The sequence below is a fragment of the Asparagus officinalis genome, chromosome 4 (genome assembly GCF_001876935.1).
Source record: "Asparagus officinalis chromosome 4, Aspof.V1, whole genome shotgun sequence".
Lineage (NCBI taxonomy): Eukaryota > Viridiplantae > Streptophyta > Magnoliopsida > Asparagales > Asparagaceae > Asparagus > Asparagus officinalis.
In genome coordinates, this window is record NC_033797.1 from 12,105,218 (window position 1) to 12,123,936 (window position 18,719).

Consider the following 18,719-nt stretch of genomic DNA (forward strand, 5'->3'; position numbering starts at 1 on the left):
TTTTTCTAAGAATAATATAATATATCTATACACTACTTTATAAAGATTAAACAAGGGATGGTGATGTATGGAGGAATGAGGAAATTTTCCCAAGATTCATATATTTGAGAGGAAATAATTGTAATAGACGAGTAAATTTGGAGTCAACAAAATTGCTTCATGTTGACATGACCCTTTGATATCGACACTCCTCTATAGGAATCTATGTTTCTTTAAAAACAAAATTTTGATGTTGAACTTAATTAATATAGATAGAGTGAAAGTTTCAATTGTCGGCCCTAATTAAACAAATTAGTGTGTCATACATTCTTTTTTTTTTCCTTCTGATAAACTACACTCATTTTGACAGTCGTAAATTGAAAGAATAGTTTGTGTTATTTAGCATGTATTTTTTTTATTAAAAAATGAAAGAATTGTACAATTATATCTTTCAGATCACATGCAAATAAAAAAATGTATATGCTACATGAAATACTTTATGTATAATATTTTTGTTGGCTTAGGGCATCTTCAACCCATCGCATCAAAATGGTGTAAATTTTGTAACAAAATGGTGCAAAAGTCACATCTAACAGTAATTCATCTTCAATCCATTGCATCATTTTTTGCACCAAAAAAAAATATTCTCAGTATATTCTTTTTTATCTACTTTTTTATTATTATTTTTATTCCCTATATTTTTAACTATTTCAACAATTTACCCCACATACCAAATTTAATTTTTTTCACATATTTTTCAAACAAAATGATTTATTATTTAGAAAATTAAACTAATAAAACAATAAAATATTATTTTATTAATTAAAATAATTTGATTGCTAAAATATTATATTTTTATTATTGATATTACCAAAATATTACATTTAAGAACACAACAGAAAATAAAATACAAGAAAATAATTAAACATTAACTACAATATAAAAATTACAAATTTAATATGCACTTAACTATCTGAAATAGTGTATTCCTCCCATAAATGATCTATCAATGCATTACGAAGCGCAATATGGACATCTTTATCGTTGATTTGTCTGTAACGTGTAATAAATTGAGTAAATATTGTAGTTTCATCTGCTACAATATCAACTTCTGGTGTTGGTGCTTTCCTCACTTCTTGAATTGGTGCATAAAGGTCACGTTCATCCTCGCTCACTTCTTGAATTGGTGCATAAAGGTCACGTTCATCCTCGATTATCATATTGTGCATAATAATGCATGTAGTCATTATGTCATGTAATACATGTATTATCATATTGTGCATAATAATGCATGTAGTCATTATGTCATGTAATACATGTTTTTTCCAAAAACGTGTTGATCCTGCCACAATTGCAAATCGTGATTGGAGATGTTATTTATGCCTAACTTGTAGTTAGTTTGATTATTATTGTTAAAATACATAACTTGATGTTCACTATAATTTGAAGTTAGTTCGAGCAAAGATGTTATTTATGCAAGAACCAAAGTACAAAAAAGGTTTCAAATTTGATCATGTCTGGAATATGGTTAAAAATTTCAAAAAATTTAAATATGATGTCCCCACAGCAAGACAAGTTGGTCGAAGACAACCCCAAAGTGTGAACTTCGACTCGTCACAATCAGATAATCCCACTCCGGAATCTCCTATATCAACATCTCATGCACTGTCATCATTTACTCCATTTGAACGACCTATTAGGGTAAAAAAAGCCAAATTGAAAAGGAAAAATAATGATCATGAGTCAAGTGTAGTGGACTCCATCGAGACCTCCAACAACCGACTTATAGACATGTTAGACAAGGCGAGCTTGGACAGGCAAGTAATATTTGATATCGAACGAGAAAAGATAGCCATGAAAAAAGATAGAGATGAATGAAAAATTATAATGAAAGATTTGAATTCCATTGCTGATCCAAACGTGCGTGAGTACGTTCAAGCTCAACAGATTAAAATAATACAAAAAATAAATCAATAAGAACAAGGGACTGCTTCTAATTTTGGCAATTATTTCAATGATATTGGACACTCTGGCCCGATCTACCAGATTATTGAGAGTTGCTTGTCCATCTTATGTAATGTTCCATGTTTAGTTTGTATTTTATGTTTTATTTTAATGAAGTTTTATATTATGTGTGTCAGTTTTTATATGTTATGTATTTCAGATATGTAATTTATATTTGAATTATGTATTAAGATTGCTTTTTATATTTCATGGGACTTTTTTACTTATAATGTCTAGATTTTAATATTATAATTAATAATAATCTCTTTTAAATTTTAGCATTATTTTTATTTTTAAAAAATAATTTATTTTGTCCAAATTATACAATTGGGGTTTAAAAAATAATTTATTTTGTCCAAATTATACAATTGGGGTAAAATTATAAAATTTAAATATTATTGGGATTGTTTTATACATTTAATAAAATATACAATTGGGGTAAAATTATAAAATTTAAATATTATTGGGATTGTTTTATACATTTAATAAAATAATTGGGGTCAAATTGTAAATACATAAAAGTATGAGGTAAAATAAAAAAAGTAAAAAAATAAAAAAACAGTAATGTGGTGATGAACAGTGCGACGCCATATTTGGCGTCACGCTGTTCATCACCGCTAAAATGCAGCAAAAAAATGTCGCTGGATTGGAGCTCACACGCAGCGGCAAAACGACTTTTTGCCTCAAAATGCCGCTGCGTTGGAGATGGTTTTAGCCCATGCTATAAGTAAGGCATGAATTAAATTTAAAAATAGAGGAAAACTTCAATGTGACATTTAAACTATATATCAATGTAAAATTTAAAGACATAGCTCTGGGTGAAATTATGGATGGTGGGAAGTGCCATGTTCAACTACTCCTATCATTTTCATTTTGGAAAACAAAGGTGTTCACTGTTATGACTTCTAACTAGAACATGATTCTTTATAGACACTTCGAATTAATTTTTATGATGAAGCTAAGTTTTCTGGTTAATTAGAAAGCCACAAGATTCCATACCAATTCTTCTCCTTGTTTTACGAGCAGGTTGATCAAACCAAGTCTTCACATAATTCTGCCAATGCTTCTTGAAGTGTCCATTACGGATAACATTGTTATGCTTCACCATGACTTACCTGAATACCAGAATGAGCAAAAATAAGCATAAGTTTAGAAGGTTTAAGAAAATAAATCCAGACCTAAACTATAGAGACAACAGGATGAAATATGAAGTTATAATCAACCACAAGAGAAATAAAAATTATTGCAGGTTATCTGCTTTCCTATAGTACTTATAATATGAATAAATAATGGTGAAATTTTATAGTACAACTGAGCTTTAAGAATACGTAAACATGCACAGAGTAAATAGACAGACACATCATTGTTTAGTAGATAAGAGTCGAGAGTACTCGAGCAATGAAAAACGCCAGGATCTAAGTACATCTGAAAGAAAAATGAAAAGCTACAGAAATGTGGCTAAATTTGATGATTTTAAATCAGTTAAAGTCTGCCGCAATTTCGAAAGAGAGATTTTCCCTTGGTAAATTATTTCAATGTCAAATACTACACCAACTGATTACACAAAGCATCCTCATACTGTTAAATTGTTACACCTACAAAAACACCAGCAAAGGGGAAAACTATCTACACGGATCACATGGACATGACAAACTTGTGCTACGAGTATTGAACTGACCTATTGCAAGCTTCAAATTTGACACATCCTAATTTGTAACTAACACCTTCAACCCTAAAGAAAAGAGTTAAACTGCATCAAAAATGAATCATTGAACATTCCTTTTGTTGTTTTCATACGAGGGATCTGATGATAACCATTCACTAACTATCTATCTTTAAATTTTTGAGATTCGCGAAATTTCATACGAAAACTAATCACGAAAAACAAGTTTACATCATCATTTCAGTATATCCTAGAAATTGGTAGCACATGTCAATTGGCATTTCACCAAAATGGTTCGACCCCTATAATTTCTCGATGACTTGTTTGTTTCCTACCAGCTGAAATGAATTAATTCGACATAAAATATGGAACGCCCATGAAAACTTAAACTAGAGCACCTAATGAGCATACCATCTACGACATTTAAAACGAAAATTATTCTCAAATGCCAAATGTAAATGCATCAGCTTCTTCTAGTATGAAACAATTAACACAGAAAATCCGTACACATCCAATTTCGATAATAGCTACATATCATACTCAAATTTGAATCAAGTATATCCATGAAAAATGCTTGGAAAATTAAAAAAAAATAAAGGAAACGAGACATCATGCTATTTGTTCTAAATTACTTGAGAGAGATTAACAAGCTAGCAAACCTTAGATATCACGAAGAAAGGGGGGAAAGTAGTCATTAAGAGAGGGATGTTGCCTGCTCACAGAGAAACCCTAGATTAGGAAGTTTAGAAGCGGCTGCAAATATTATTTATAGGTCACTGTGAATGACTCGTGATCGTCCGATGAATGAGCAGTGTGATTACGATTTCGGATCCCAATAACGGATTAGGTGGGCGTTAACAACCGACCGACCCGCTAGCGCTCAAACCTCTCGATTCTGGATTCTGGAGGGGAAGCTGTTTATATTTTTATAGATCCTTGCATAATTATCGTATTTTATTAAAAAACATTTATGAGATTTTTTTTAATAGAAAAATATTATTTTATTTAAGTGTGACGAAATAGTTTATGTAAAAAGAAGTCAAACGCTTCTTAAATTTTTTATAATCACGTTCTTTTATTTAGTGATCCACAACACTAGCGATAAATGTTGATCGCTCTAGAAATAGTCCCTCAAATCAGCAATTTTTCCAAACCCTTAAATTAGTAATATTGCTATTAGGCCTTTCAATTCGAATAAGCTACTTCAAATCAATCATTTTAGTTTGCTAATGTTTGATTATGATAATTTTTTAGTTAACTTTTAAAGTCAATTACACTCTTGCGTTTGCTCATAGTGGTCACAAAAATCTCATTTCCCTCCAAGCTCATTTAAATTCAGCATCGTTACATTTTTCTACCTTGACGGCAGTATCCTCCTCTTTAACTCATTATATAATTCCTCTCTTCTTTCTCAGATCTAACGAGTATACATTTAACTAGGGTAAATTTGAAAGCAACCGTTCATGATTTACCAGTAATCCGTTCGGATATTCTATCGAAGGGAATAATTTAGAATAACATAATTTAGAATAACTTATAAGATTCTAGGGATCCAATGTTAATTTGATTGATCTGAAAGACTGAGTTAAAATATTATATATGTACGGGACTAATATGGAAATGACCTAAAATTCAGTGCTATTATGTCACCAAGAGGATGTTTGGTTCATGCATTGCCTTTTGATGCATGTGAGGAATTTTAAAAGACACATACTAAAAATATTTTTTTGCATTTTTGATGCATATGAAGGATTTTGAAGGACCCATATTCATAAAATTGTTTTTCCTGATTGTTATTGAAGAGTGGCAGAAAGTTTGTTTGCTTATTGTTCTTATTTTGATTTTTTTTTTTTTTTTGATCAAAGATGATTGAATATATTCATTCAGGAAAGCTTACAACTGAGAAGAGGAGTAAAGCAGACTCATTAAACCTTCCAAAACAGAGAAGGAAGAGTACTACACTCCTATCACTACTTAACTACTAGCTTCAACATCAATGATTGTGGACAGCCAGTCCGGCACCATCAGCCACCAAAAAGTAGGGTAAGGTAGCGATAGTGCCCTTCTAGCAACACAATGAGCAGCCTGATTACAAACTCTGGGCACAAAGTCCCAACTACAGGAAATGAAAAAACTCATCAAGAACTTAGCTTCATCAATGAGGCCACCCTCCATACTTAAGTCCTCTTCTGAACCATTTAAAGCATTGATCACTGCAAGAGAGTCCCCTTCAATCACCACGTACTTGAAGCCTGCTTGAACACAAAAATGAAGACCATTCACTAAGGCCAAAGCTTCACAGGTTAAAGGACTCAAAGCACCAGTTCCTGGGGTAGCCAAGACACCAACACAAGATCCCCTCTCATCCCGAACAACAGCACCAGTTCCATAAATTCCCCTATGAATGTCCAAAGCACCATCTACATTAAGTTTCACAAAACCATTAGTTGGTTTCCTCCATATACGAATCAGAGATGCTTCTCTTAAATCACTCAACCCCTGCCTACTTCCATCATGACATCCCACCATCCCTTTAGCATTCAGAAAACCCTCCCACCAGCAACTAGCCCTTTCCAACAAATTTTTTGCATCGAACACCGTAGCTCCATAAACTCTTTTATTTCTGTCATGCCAAATAAACCAAGAGAGAATCTCAAACCATTCCAACTCGTTTTGATGGGCAACTTGGGCCACATGATTGAACAAATAAAAAAAGTCCCTCTCCCTCCAAACTGTGCAGACATCATGGAGAAAAGTTAACTTCCAAACCTTTTTAACCCGCTTACAATCCCATAACGCATGAACAACTGATTCTGCACCTCCTTTGCATCCTTGACATCTGCCCTCTACCCCCACATGCCGCTTAAACAAAGCATCTGCACAAGGAATAAAACCCCTACAGGCCCTCCACAAAGATACCTTAATTTTGTTAGGTAAGTTCAATCCCCAAAGTCTCTTCCACCCTTGATGAGATAAAGAATTATTCCCCACAGAACTTCCAGACGCAGCATCCTCCCTTCTGTTTCTTGCCTGATCTGCAACCCAATAGCCTGATTTTACTGAGTACCTGCCATTCTTATTATAATGCCAAACTAATTTATCAAACCCGCCATTTCTTGGCAAAGGAATAGACAAAATCGTATTGGCCTCCGATACCAAAAAAAAGTCTACGAATCAGCTCCACATTCCATGCTCTAGAAGGCAGAATAAGATCTGCAACTGTGGCATTTTCCGGTATGGCGTTGTGAGAGATAACTCTAAAGGTATGAGGTTGAGGAATCCACTTGTCTACTTTTAATCGAATTTGAGTCCCGTCCCCTACTCTCCATCTCATTCCCATCTGTAGAACCTCTTTTCCCCACACTAGACTTCTCCACATCAATGAAGCACCCTTCTTCACTCTTCCTTCCAGCCACTCCCGATTCGGTAGATACTTAGCTTGTAGTAAACGACGAACAAGAGAGTGAGCAGAGTGCATAATCCTCCAATAGGTTTTGGCCAAAAGAGCCTGATTAAATAACTCTAAATCCCGAAAGCCAAGACCGCCGTCCCATTTGTTTCGACACAACTCTGCCCATTTACACCAGTGCAGCCCCTTATTTCCTCCTCCTTTCCCCCACCAATAGCTTGTTATCTTTGATTGAAAAGACTTATGAATTCCTTTGGAAAGCCGGAAGACACTCATTGTGTACGTAGGTATTGCCTGGGCAACTGCTTTAATTAGGGTCATCTTTCCTGCTTTGGACAAGAATTTGCTCTGCCACCCTACCAAATGATGATCCAGTCTCTCATTCAATCTCTTGAACATCTCTTTTTTATTCTTACCCGTCATAGTAGGCAAACCCAAGTATCTCTCGTGAAATGGAACTACTTCAACCCCCAGTAACTGTTTCAATTCCTCCTCCTTCTCCTGTCTCACCCCTAGACCAAAAGCCACAGCTGACTTGTCAAAATTAATTTTCTGTCCAGCCGCAGCTTCGTACAAAAGAAGAATCTGTTTTAGGTTGACAACTTCTTGAGTTTCTGCCCGCACAAAAATGAGGCTATCATCTGCAAACAGAAGATGGGAAATTGAAGGTGCGCTCCTACTGGCTTGCACTCCATGGATGAATCCCAGCATATCGGCATGGAAAAATAAACTCGAAAGTCCCTCAGAGCACAGCAAAAAGAGGTACGGTGACAAAGGATCACCTTGTCTCAACCCTCTTGTTGGTTTGAAAAGACCAGTAGGCTCTCCTTCCCAAAGAACTGAGAAGGACGTTGTAGTCACACACCTCAAAATAAGCTGAATCCACCTATCAGCAAAACCCAGCTTCTCCATCATCTTATGCAAAAAGACCCACTCAACTCTGTCATAAGCTTTACTAATATCCAGTTTGAGAACTAACTGAGCATCCCCGTTGGCTCCTTTTCTACGAATTGAATGCACCGTTTCGAAAGCTGCAATCACATTGTCGTGGATGTGACGCCCAGGGACAAAAGCACTCTGAGACGGGGAAATAACTACATCAAGGACAGTCTTCATCCTGTTCTTATTTTGAATTGAGCTACTCTAAAAGAATGGAATATTTAAGCATTCGAGTCCTCTACTACTTATCTTATAGTTTGTTTATAGATCTTGTTTTGAATTGAGCTACTTTAAAGGAATGGAGTATTTAAGTATTGTAGTTAGGGGTGCATTCGGTCCGGATACGACTCGGATATGATGCTTATCATATCCATATCCGCTTATCCATCTCGGATACGGATACGGATACAGATATACCTCGGTAAGAAAAATTTATAACCATATCCGCTAAAATCGGATACGGTTACGGATATACATGCGGATATATAAGCGGATATGCATGCGGATACAAAACAGATATGAGAAAACTAGATAGTATTTAGAAAAACATAGTTCATGTAATACAAAAGAGTTTGTTAATATGTCCATTATAATTGAAATTTTAAGATTAGATATCTTGATCATCAAAATTAACCAAAAAAACATAATTTAAGAATCGAAACTATCGTAAGAGTATGACTAATATGTATTCGGATATTTCGGATACGGATATTTCACTACAAAACCATATCCGTAACCATATCCTATCGGTTATAGATTTGAGTAACAATATTCGTATCCTAACGGATACGGTTACGGATATTTTCTCGAATACGAATACGATTTAGCACCCCTGATTGTAGTCCTCTACTACTTATCTATATCTATATCTATATCTATAGTACACATAAAAGGGGGTTGTTTTGTCAAAACTTTTAATTTTTATTTTTACCCTTTTAGATTGGATAATTCTCAAATATGTCATTGATAGTAATTAATCATTCACTAATTATATATAACATCTATGCATTTCCTCACATTTTTGAAACCTTTGGTCACGCTATTATTTTATTATTTAAGTATGTTATTTCATAGAAAATTTGAAATGTATCTCTACTTTGTCTACACATAATATTTAAAATTCTAGAGAAGTTAAAAATAAGAAATTCATGTCTTATGTTGTGGGACTTGTTTTTGTGTCCTCTACACAGGTGGGGCCCACATCATTTATGGTAACTACTATGAGTTTGATTGTTTTCGGGAAACACTAGAGGTACACCCTTAAACCACACTTCTAACAACATCCCTCTCCCAGCTACAGTGTTTTGGGGGCCCACATGCTTTATTTAAAAAACCTAAAAACACTGTAGCTGGGAGAGGGATGTGATTGGGAGTGTGGTTTAAGGGTGTGCCTCTAGTGTTTCCCATTGTTTTCTGTGTGGCGCAATACTGGTGGGACCCAGCAAAGTATTCACTTGCTCACTACAAGGAATATGAATTGACAAAACGCCCTTCAATTTGAGTTGGTTGTACTAATAAATCTGTTTTAGTTTGACGCCTTCTGCTTAACGTGCTGCTCCTTTTTTCATCAACTTCTTCCATTGCTTCATGTTGTTATCTTAACACTCGAATTCTTATATAATTCTAAGTGTGTCTGCATGCAAACAAGGTTTGGAATGAAGAAAGATACTTAAAGATTTAGAGATACCGGAAGAAAATAGTGTTCAAATGAGCCACAAGGAGCGTGGAACTATCGTGATTCATTGATGAGTAGGCAGTAGTACAACCGCATTATGGATTTTTCATGATCTAAGTAGGAGGGAAAAAAGAGCGGAAAAATAATATAACATCTTTATATCTCCTAAATTTAAATTATTTTTTGAAGGTTTTTGCACTAAAAAGCGATGTTTGATTTAAGTCCATATCAAAAAAAAAATATGTTTAAATAAAAGACCATGTTGCAGAAAAGAGCCTTTTTTTCTCTTCTTCTATTCTAAAATTCAAATTTGACAGTTTCATACATAAAAGGTGCAAAAATAATATTAAAAAATCAAATTTTAGTTTTTTGAGTTTGGAAAAAATTTGATGCTTTGGAATATCAACTTGTAAGATTAACTTTAGTTTGAAAACTTTGCAGTTTCAACCTATCACCAGTAGAATTTTAGGATATCAAAATTTAAGAAGGATGGATTTTTTTAGGGTGTAGTGGGTAGTTGAGAAAGATAAATTCCAAGTCACTCCACCCTCCTTACAAAAATTGAGAGGGGCTGATTGCTAATAAGTAAAATGAGGGCACTAGAAAATTGATGGTATAATTTTGCAAGTTTGTGTGTAATCTAGTCTAAATTAATATATCTTAAAATGTAGTAATGTAAAAAATTTGAAACTTTTCCGCACTGGCTCTATCTAAAATAAGTTCAAAAAAATTAGAAATTAACCTTATTGTTGTCCACGTTGCATATAATTTCTTTTTAAAGTATAAGTGTTGTGAATGCAACTTTTTGTATATATACACAACATCTCTATATTTAACTTTCGTTTACATAAAAACTGTAGCACTCTTTTGCATAAAATCCTAAATGGAGGTGGCACGTGCAATGTCCTCGCCAGTGTTAACGAAATATGGAGAAGACAAAAAGCAAAACAGAAGGAAGAAGGGCAATTAAGCAGCTAAGTAACAATATAGATATCCAGGTTCTAAAGATAAACGAACAAAGTTATCATTGCCTAATTTGAGTACAACAGTCGAGATGCGTTCTCTCTTCTTTTAAGGCCAGCAAACATCCATCATAGTAAATAATCGAAGGGTCTTCATCATTTCCTCAGTCCACAAATTATACAGTTATCATGCAATGTTTAGCTGGCAAAGTAACATGCGTACATACGGGTATGTATAGAAACAAGGCTAAATTTTCTTCTTATCCTCTTTACTCAACATCGAACCCTTTCTCTTGGAGTTCCTGAATGACCTCATTCCTCATACGAAACCATAGTTTTTGAGCCTCCTGATCAAATTTCTTGGACTGCAGTTGCTTCTGAAAGTTGTCGGAATCCTTTGCAGTGTCTACAAAGCCTTTAGGTCCAATTGTTGTGCCGAGGGTGCCTCCACTGGCGATGAACTCTTCGACTGCTTCTTTGTCACCGGGATATGGAAACCTCCTGCGCTCGTAGAGATGAGCCATCTCTTTCTCTTCCTGTGGGCAAAAGAAGAAATGGCTCTCAAAGTGACTAATTTTGGATACCAGGACAAATATTTTGGAATAAATGTACATATAAGCAGGTACAAGATCAAATGCAAATCAGATGCCAATCCAATTTCTGAACCATACAAGAAATGTTTGGTAAAGGCTGGATAATACTATTACGCAGATACAGTGTTTGCAAATTTAAGATGAAATGAAACTATGTTAGCTAGGAAAGAAATCTGAAGGAGAGAATTATTGGTTTCTTGAGATCATATCACACAAAATATGTACTGATATTTTTTGTAAATTTCACCGTCTCCCGCTGATAATCACAATCTTATCACTACTTTAACCCATATACTGTGTAACCAAAAATTATGCAAGAGATTTATTACTTCCTCAATAGGACACTCCACCTCTTAAAATGCTTCTGCAAGCCATGCCCTGTTCTTCTTCATCTGAGGAAACTTCTAATTTTGATCATGAATGTTTTCACCATGTATGAGTTATCATGTAAATCAAAACAATCACACAATATTTTCCAGAAACAGTTCATTAAATACAACCTCTATCATTTTGTTACTTGCATGCTTACCTTAGAGTTAAGAAGAGATACTTCACTTACTACACTTCAGCTAACTACGACATACAACATAAATCTTCAGTATACGGATTAGACCCTGAATAACTTTTACATGCATAGAACAGAATGCATTAATAAAAAGAGAGAGGGATGTAGGAGAACAACACAGTTATGAAGTATAGGTCTCACCTTTGGCCGAGGCTTCAATGTCCACCAACCAAGAGGGGAAGTTTCGTTATACAACCAAGCAAGTCCAAACAGTGTGTAAGTGCATAACATAGCCTTCCCCATCTGCTTCCAGAAATACATATCCTCCTTCCCAAGCCCAATTTTGCTAAATTACCAAAGAACAAATAAATTTCTTGATTATTGAGTAAAATAACCATAAATACAACTATCCATTATTCAATATTACATTATTTGCTTGAAAAGAGAAAGAAAGAGAGAAATTCAATTAATACAAATGCAATCAAACATAACTGATAGGAGGGGAAAAAACCACGCAAAGAATATCAATTCAATCTATGAATCATGCATCGCACAAATGTGAGCTTAGCACGAGACTTCTAATTCATCTGTGATATTTTCGAACCAATAGCAATATGATATAATAGTGAACATGTAAATACAAGGAATAGAGGATTAGCTTGCCTGAGGAACTTCTGAGCTTTCAAAAAGTTAGCCATTGGGAGAATCACCTGCAAATTAAACGCAGGTTGCGTCAATGGGCATTTTATCAAACAGCTAAATTGCAGAGAGAAACACATTGCTGAGACTAAAACCATCCAATACGAAGAAGAAACCGAGTCTCAAACCAAATATGAAATATTTACACAGTATTATATCTAGTGAATACTGCAAGAAGACAAGCAGCCATGCAAGAACCAGCAATTCATCAAAGTACAACACAGGAAACTCAGCGGAAATTTAAATTGTTTTCCAACAGTACGCATTACATTGCGCCAAATTATAAAAGGAAAAGTTCTATATTCCTCTCAGTAATCAACACTACATTCAATTAAAAATAAAAATAACAAAAAAAAATTAATGGGTATTAAGAGAGTCCAATGAGACATAAATCAAGCACCTAGCATGCAACAATTTTTTTCCACGATAGAGAAGATCTCAACTAATGGTATTTCAAAGCCATCAGAGGAAAGAAAAGGAAGAAGAAAATAGCTTACATAAGAAAAAAAAGAGAAAAATAAGAAGAAATCGCGATCACCTGCGGAAACCTGAAGTGGTCTTGAAGTATGGTGTTTGGGAATTAAAACCACAACATAAAGGTCGTTGATATCTCATCATCAAACAACCAACGGTCCTAAAAAAATGTTTAGATTAACCATTAAGTACCTTGTATTTTCCCTTTTTCTGCACTTGTATAGTATCATTTGTTTTTTTTTTTTACAACATTTATATATCCTAAAATTTCTAATATTTGCACATTAATATCTTCTATTCTCTGAATTTTATGTGATACTCACAAGCTAAGATTACAACTTGTCAGTTCTTAATATTTATTGAATAACTGTTAACGATCCCACTTCTTTTTTAAACCTACCTAAATTATATTTTTAAATAAAACAACGATAATTTTAACAGTTAATTCCATAAGATATATAGGCCTTAATGGTTTCTAACATTGGTTAGTAAGCATCACATGGAGAAATTCAAAGAAAAATTCTCAATCCATATTTGATTTGACAAATTATGTGAAATAATTTCTAACATGACACCTTATTAAAATATAACATTTATTTATCAATTAAGTCTAAATTAATTTCTCCAATTGGTTTAGTATATTATTATAACGTAGTTACTATTTTAATTTATGCTAAAATATAATATGTTATACTATAATTACTAATTAACTATAACTATTTTAAACATTATTAATTAATATATTATAATATATTATATTATAATAGTGTGCTAAATTACATAATGATTGATATAATATACAAACAATAAATTTTAAAATAATATTTGTATAATATAATATTTAATTAAAATTATCACAACACGATATTCATAGATTATGATGTATTGTATAAAATATTATAATATTTTGTTTATTTATATATAGTGATATTATTTAAAATATTATATTATTATATTGTGTCATAATATATACTAATTAACATGATTAACAATATGTTATATAATATTATATTTATGAATATTATAGCAAATTAAAGTACATAATATCACAAGTAAAAATATAATAATATAATGTTATAACATAATAATATATAATATAACATATTATATAACAATGGAATAAAATAAAATATATTATAGCATATTATATTATAATGTAATAAAATATAATATAATATATTACAATAGTTTTAGTATAATATAATATTATACAAATAAAATATTAGTTTATAACATATCATGTTGTAACTTATAAGAGAAGGAATAGTATTATAAGGTAATATATTCAGATATAATATAGAAAATAATGTATCATATTATATTATAATTAACATAGCATATAACAACAAGTTTACTATTTATAAATTATTTAAATGTTATTTTATATATATTATTCAATTATTTTAAGTATTTAATATAATTAGCATGTATTAATTAGTTAAGTATATGAGTGCTCCTAATTTATCCCACTTGCCCCTAAATTACCCCAACATGAAGAATGGAGCAACATTTGAGTTCGGGATAAAAAATTTATAATATAAGTGGGACAATTGTATCCCAAGTGGATAATTATCCCACAAGTGCTCCAACATACCACTAACACCAAAAGTAAAAGTCTCAATTCCAATGTCTCACTGAATAACACTAAAAAGCAATGTCCCAAAAATTATCCTCTTTATCCTAAAATNAAGAGGCAAGGAACTATCCCCCTTCCATAAAACAAATACTCTCTTCTTTCGTACTGGAATCAAGCACTATCTTAAAAACGCTTCTATGAAAATGTCTAACAGCCTAGTAATTTATCACTCCGACTTATTTTTACCCCTCTTGGTTTATTACAAGACTTGGAGCTTATTAAAGTTTAAACAACATTAAAGGTTTTACAGAATTATTATAGAAGCATTAAAGGTTAACAATATTTGATTAAAATAAATAAATAAAGGAAATAAAGGAATACATTTAAAATAACTTCTTCAAATATGACCCTGAGTCGCAAAATGGTTCCAGGCCATTCGAAATCCTCTCTTTTTAAAGCAAAACTAGTATAGAGCACGTGAGTTGTGCTTATACATCTTTGTTTTATAGTTTGAATTTTTTGATAGGAAAGGAGGATAAATAGTATTTTTTTTCAAAATTTATTTAAAGTTGTATATATATTATAATACAATATTGTTATTTTTAATAATAAGCGTATTATAATGTTAGTGCAGGAAAAAGGTGGCTAAATTTGATGATTTTAAATCAGTGCAGCAATTTCAAAATTTATTAGTTCAATGTCAAATTCTACACCAACTGATTACATGAAGTATTATCATACTGTTAAATTGTTTACACATCCAAAAACACTAAAAAAGGGGAAAACCATGCATACAGCTGAGATGGACATGACAAGCATGTGCTTTTGGAAAACCCTACTGCGAGTTCAAATGTTTTGAGAAGGACAATTGCAGTGGTAAGGGGATTGAAGTGGCCTATTGCAAGCTTCCAACTTTACATATCCTAATCTCCAACTAGCAATTTCAACCCTATAGCGTCATGACTATTTCAAGATTCATGAAATTCACAAATAAGTTAGTCTCCTTAAGTTCTCTAAAAGTCTCCTTACATCAAAACTAAAAAAAAAATTCATAAGTTTATTACATCCTAGAAATTTGTAGAGCATATGTCAATTAGAATTTCTCCGGAAAAGCTCAACCCTAATAAATGTAAATGATGTTCTTGCTTACTACCAGCTGAAATGAATTAATTCAACATTAATATGAATCGCCAATGAAGACTTAAACAAGAGCACCTAATCAGCATACTATCTATGATATTTGAAACAAAAAATATTCCCAAATGCGAAAGTACAGGCATCATCAGCTTCTTCTAGTATCAAACAATTACCATAGAAAATCCGTACATATCCAGTTTCGATAACAGCTACATATCATACTCAAATTCTTATCCAGTATATCCATGAGAAATGCTCGGAATTTTTTTAAAAAAATTCAAGAAAACGACACATTATTCTATTCGTTTTCGATTGCTTGAGAGAAATTAACAAAGGGGAAAAGGAGGCACCTTTGAGAGAGGGCTGCTGCCTGCTCGCAGAGAAACCATAGATTCTAAAATGAATAGGAAATTTAGAAGCCGCTACAGGTTTCGTTAGTCAGTCGCTGTGAATGACTCGTGACTAGGGGTGCATTCGGTTCGGATACGGTTCGGATATGACACTTACCATAACCATAACCACTTTCTGAAAACGGATACGGATACGGTTCGGATATTCATTGGTAAGAAAAAAGCATTACCATATCCGCATTAAACGGAAACGGATACGGTTCGGATATTAGAGTTGGATACGGATATGATACGGATACTAATCGGATATTTGAGAAAAAATTAGGAGCTGTTTTCAGAAAGTGGCTATGGTTATGGGAAGTGTCATATCCGAACCGTATCCAAACCAAATGCACCCTGTATGTTACACATAAAGATGCTCTCGAACAAAACCATTTCCCTCCCTTACTTGTTTGTGCACTCGTCATGGTAATTTAGCTAATTTGTATCCATTGCCCGTAAATAGAACTCCGAGCCTAGTTATTGGTAAAATTCTGTAGTCAATATAAATTAGTAAAGCTTAGAAGATTTCAGTAGTCATCAGGTTTTAGCATAAGCAGAACAGACTTCTAATAGCATCCCTTGACTAAAATAAGAATGCAGCATAAAACATCTGAAATTAAAGATTATCACCAGCCACCCAGAGCAACGGCAAGGCCATGAAATACATTTTGCAATCTACACCATGACATCTTCCATTATCCCTCATTTGGTTGATTTAATAACAAATCAGTGAAGCTAACGGAACTACCCTCTAATCTTTCAAAAAAAATATGCACAAATATCCAAGATTCATCAATTCAGCCAACAAATGCTAGAAATTAGGGCTTTTATCAAAAAAAATTAGGGCTTAGGGTTTTGAATTCACCTTAGTGATATACCAAATTGAGGAGGAGAAGAGGAGGTCGGACGTCGTGGATGGTCGTCGTCGCGTCGTCGTATTTTTAATTATATGTATTTTTATCAAATATATGTATTTTACAACTCCATACACTGCAGGTGGCGGAGCGGGACGCGAAGGCGGAGGCGGAGCGGGACCGGAGGCCGAGCGGGACGCGGAGGCGGAGGCGGAGGCGGAGCGGCGAAGGCGGAGGCGGAGCGGGACCGGAGGCCGAGCGGGACGCGGAGGCGGAGGCGGAGGCGGAGCGGGATTTGGAAAGAAGACTTGGGCTAGGTGGATGATTGTTGCAACGAAATAATTTTATTTTTTTTGGTTGTTAGGTCGCTAGAACATTTTTAGAACATTTTTTATAGGAAGAAATTTTCTAAACAAACTTATTTATATATTTTTTTTAAATCGATTTTTTTGAATTTTTTTTACAAAAAACAATTCATTTTTTTAATCCGGTTCCTAAATAATCATGACTATTTAGTGCATAGAATGTCAGGATTTAGGGTTGTAATTAGGGTTTTGTAACCTCCTAAACAGTCGAGCAACCTCCTAAATAGTCGGGGTTGGCAATCTCGACTATTTAGGAACCAGATTAAAAAAATCGACCCACTTTCTCGTCACGATGCTGACATGACGAGAAAGTTGGTCGATTTTTGTAAAAAAAAACTCAAGGGGTTTGATTTTTTTTAAATGTGAATGGGTTTATTTAGAATTTTTTTTTATATATAAGTGGAATAATTTTTATTATGTGATAATTTTTTAATATGGGATATTTTAATGGGATAATTAAGAGTAATTTTTAAAAAACATGATATTTTAGTAGGACAATTGTTAGTATAATTAAGGATAATTTTCATAAATTAATAATCATATAAGTCATGTATTTTGATGATAAGACTACTATTTATACATTTTAAAACTTATTGTTATTATTAATTATTTACTTTAGTGTTAATTAATTTTGAAGAACTATTTTGATAATAATAATTTGTAATTTTTTATTTTTTTGGAATTATTATTGTAATATAAATTAAAAAACATAGTTTTTTTTCCCTTTTTTCTCTTTCTTATTCCATCTACCACACAGCATTCCATCATCTCTCAATTTTAATAATTTTTTAATAAAACATGATATTGTAATTTTTAAATTTAAATTAACTATACAATTCAAATGCTTAATAAAAAATAACATTAAATTGCATGGAATAGTAAGAAGAGATAAGATCTAATTTTATGGTGTGGTTTGAAGATGATGGAGAAATAAAATTAAAAAAATAAAAAAGGTCTAGTTTTTTATTGTGTAGTCCTCACTTAAAACTTAGAACAATTTGAGAGACTAGAACTCTCTCTTTTTTATACGAATTTAATAAAAGTGGGATAATTTTTTATAATTATCCCAATTTTACTTTTTATCCCGTTTTTATTGACTAACACAATGTAATTTTATTCTAGTTCTAGTTCCAATGGACTAACACTTTAAAAAATTGTTCCACAAATTATCTCAGTTCTAATTTTGAGTTCTACTTAACTAACCCCACCTTTGGAATAATTTGAGTGGTGTAAAGTTGGACAATTTAGGAAAATTAAACAATTTAAATTTTTGATTTGACAAATCATGTGGGATAATTGTTGATGTGACATCTTATTAAAAGACAATATTTATCTATCAATTAAGTCTAAATTAATTTACCTAATTGGTTTAATATATTATTTGGTATGTTATTATAATATAATATATTATTTTACTTTATACCAAAATATAATATATTATATTATAATTACTAATTAATTATAACTATATTTAATGTTATTAATTAATATAA

At 32.6% G+C, this 18,719-nt stretch overlaps 1 protein-coding gene across 1 annotated transcript; it reads right to left on the reverse strand.

The window, feature by feature from the left end:
* On the reverse strand, positions 10,672-17,059 carry LOC109836636. Its single transcript, XM_020404606.1, has 4 exons — positions 16,873-17,059; positions 12,393-12,439; positions 11,931-12,075; positions 10,672-11,167 (listed from the first exon to the last, which is right to left on the reverse strand). The coding sequence occupies exons 2-4, from the start codon at positions 12,425-12,427 to the stop codon at positions 10,901-10,903; spliced, it is 447 nt and encodes a 148-aa protein (XP_020260195.1). The 5' UTR covers positions 12,428-12,439; positions 16,873-17,059; the 3' UTR covers positions 10,672-10,900.

Excerpts from the sequence above, each read along its gene's own strand:
- LOC109836636 (XM_020404606.1), bottom strand. The coding sequence starts at position 12,427 with ATGGCTAACTTTTTGAAAGCTCAGAAGTTCCTCAG. Across the intron at positions 12,076-12,392 it reads AAAGCTCAGAAGTTCCTCAG|CAAAATTGGGCTTGGGAAGG; the intron begins GCAAGCTAATCC and ends TTGGTAATTTAG. Across the intron at positions 11,168-11,930 it reads CATTGAAGCCTCGGCCAAAG|GAAGAGAAAGAGATGGCTCA; the intron begins GTGAGACCTATA and ends TTTTGCCCACAG.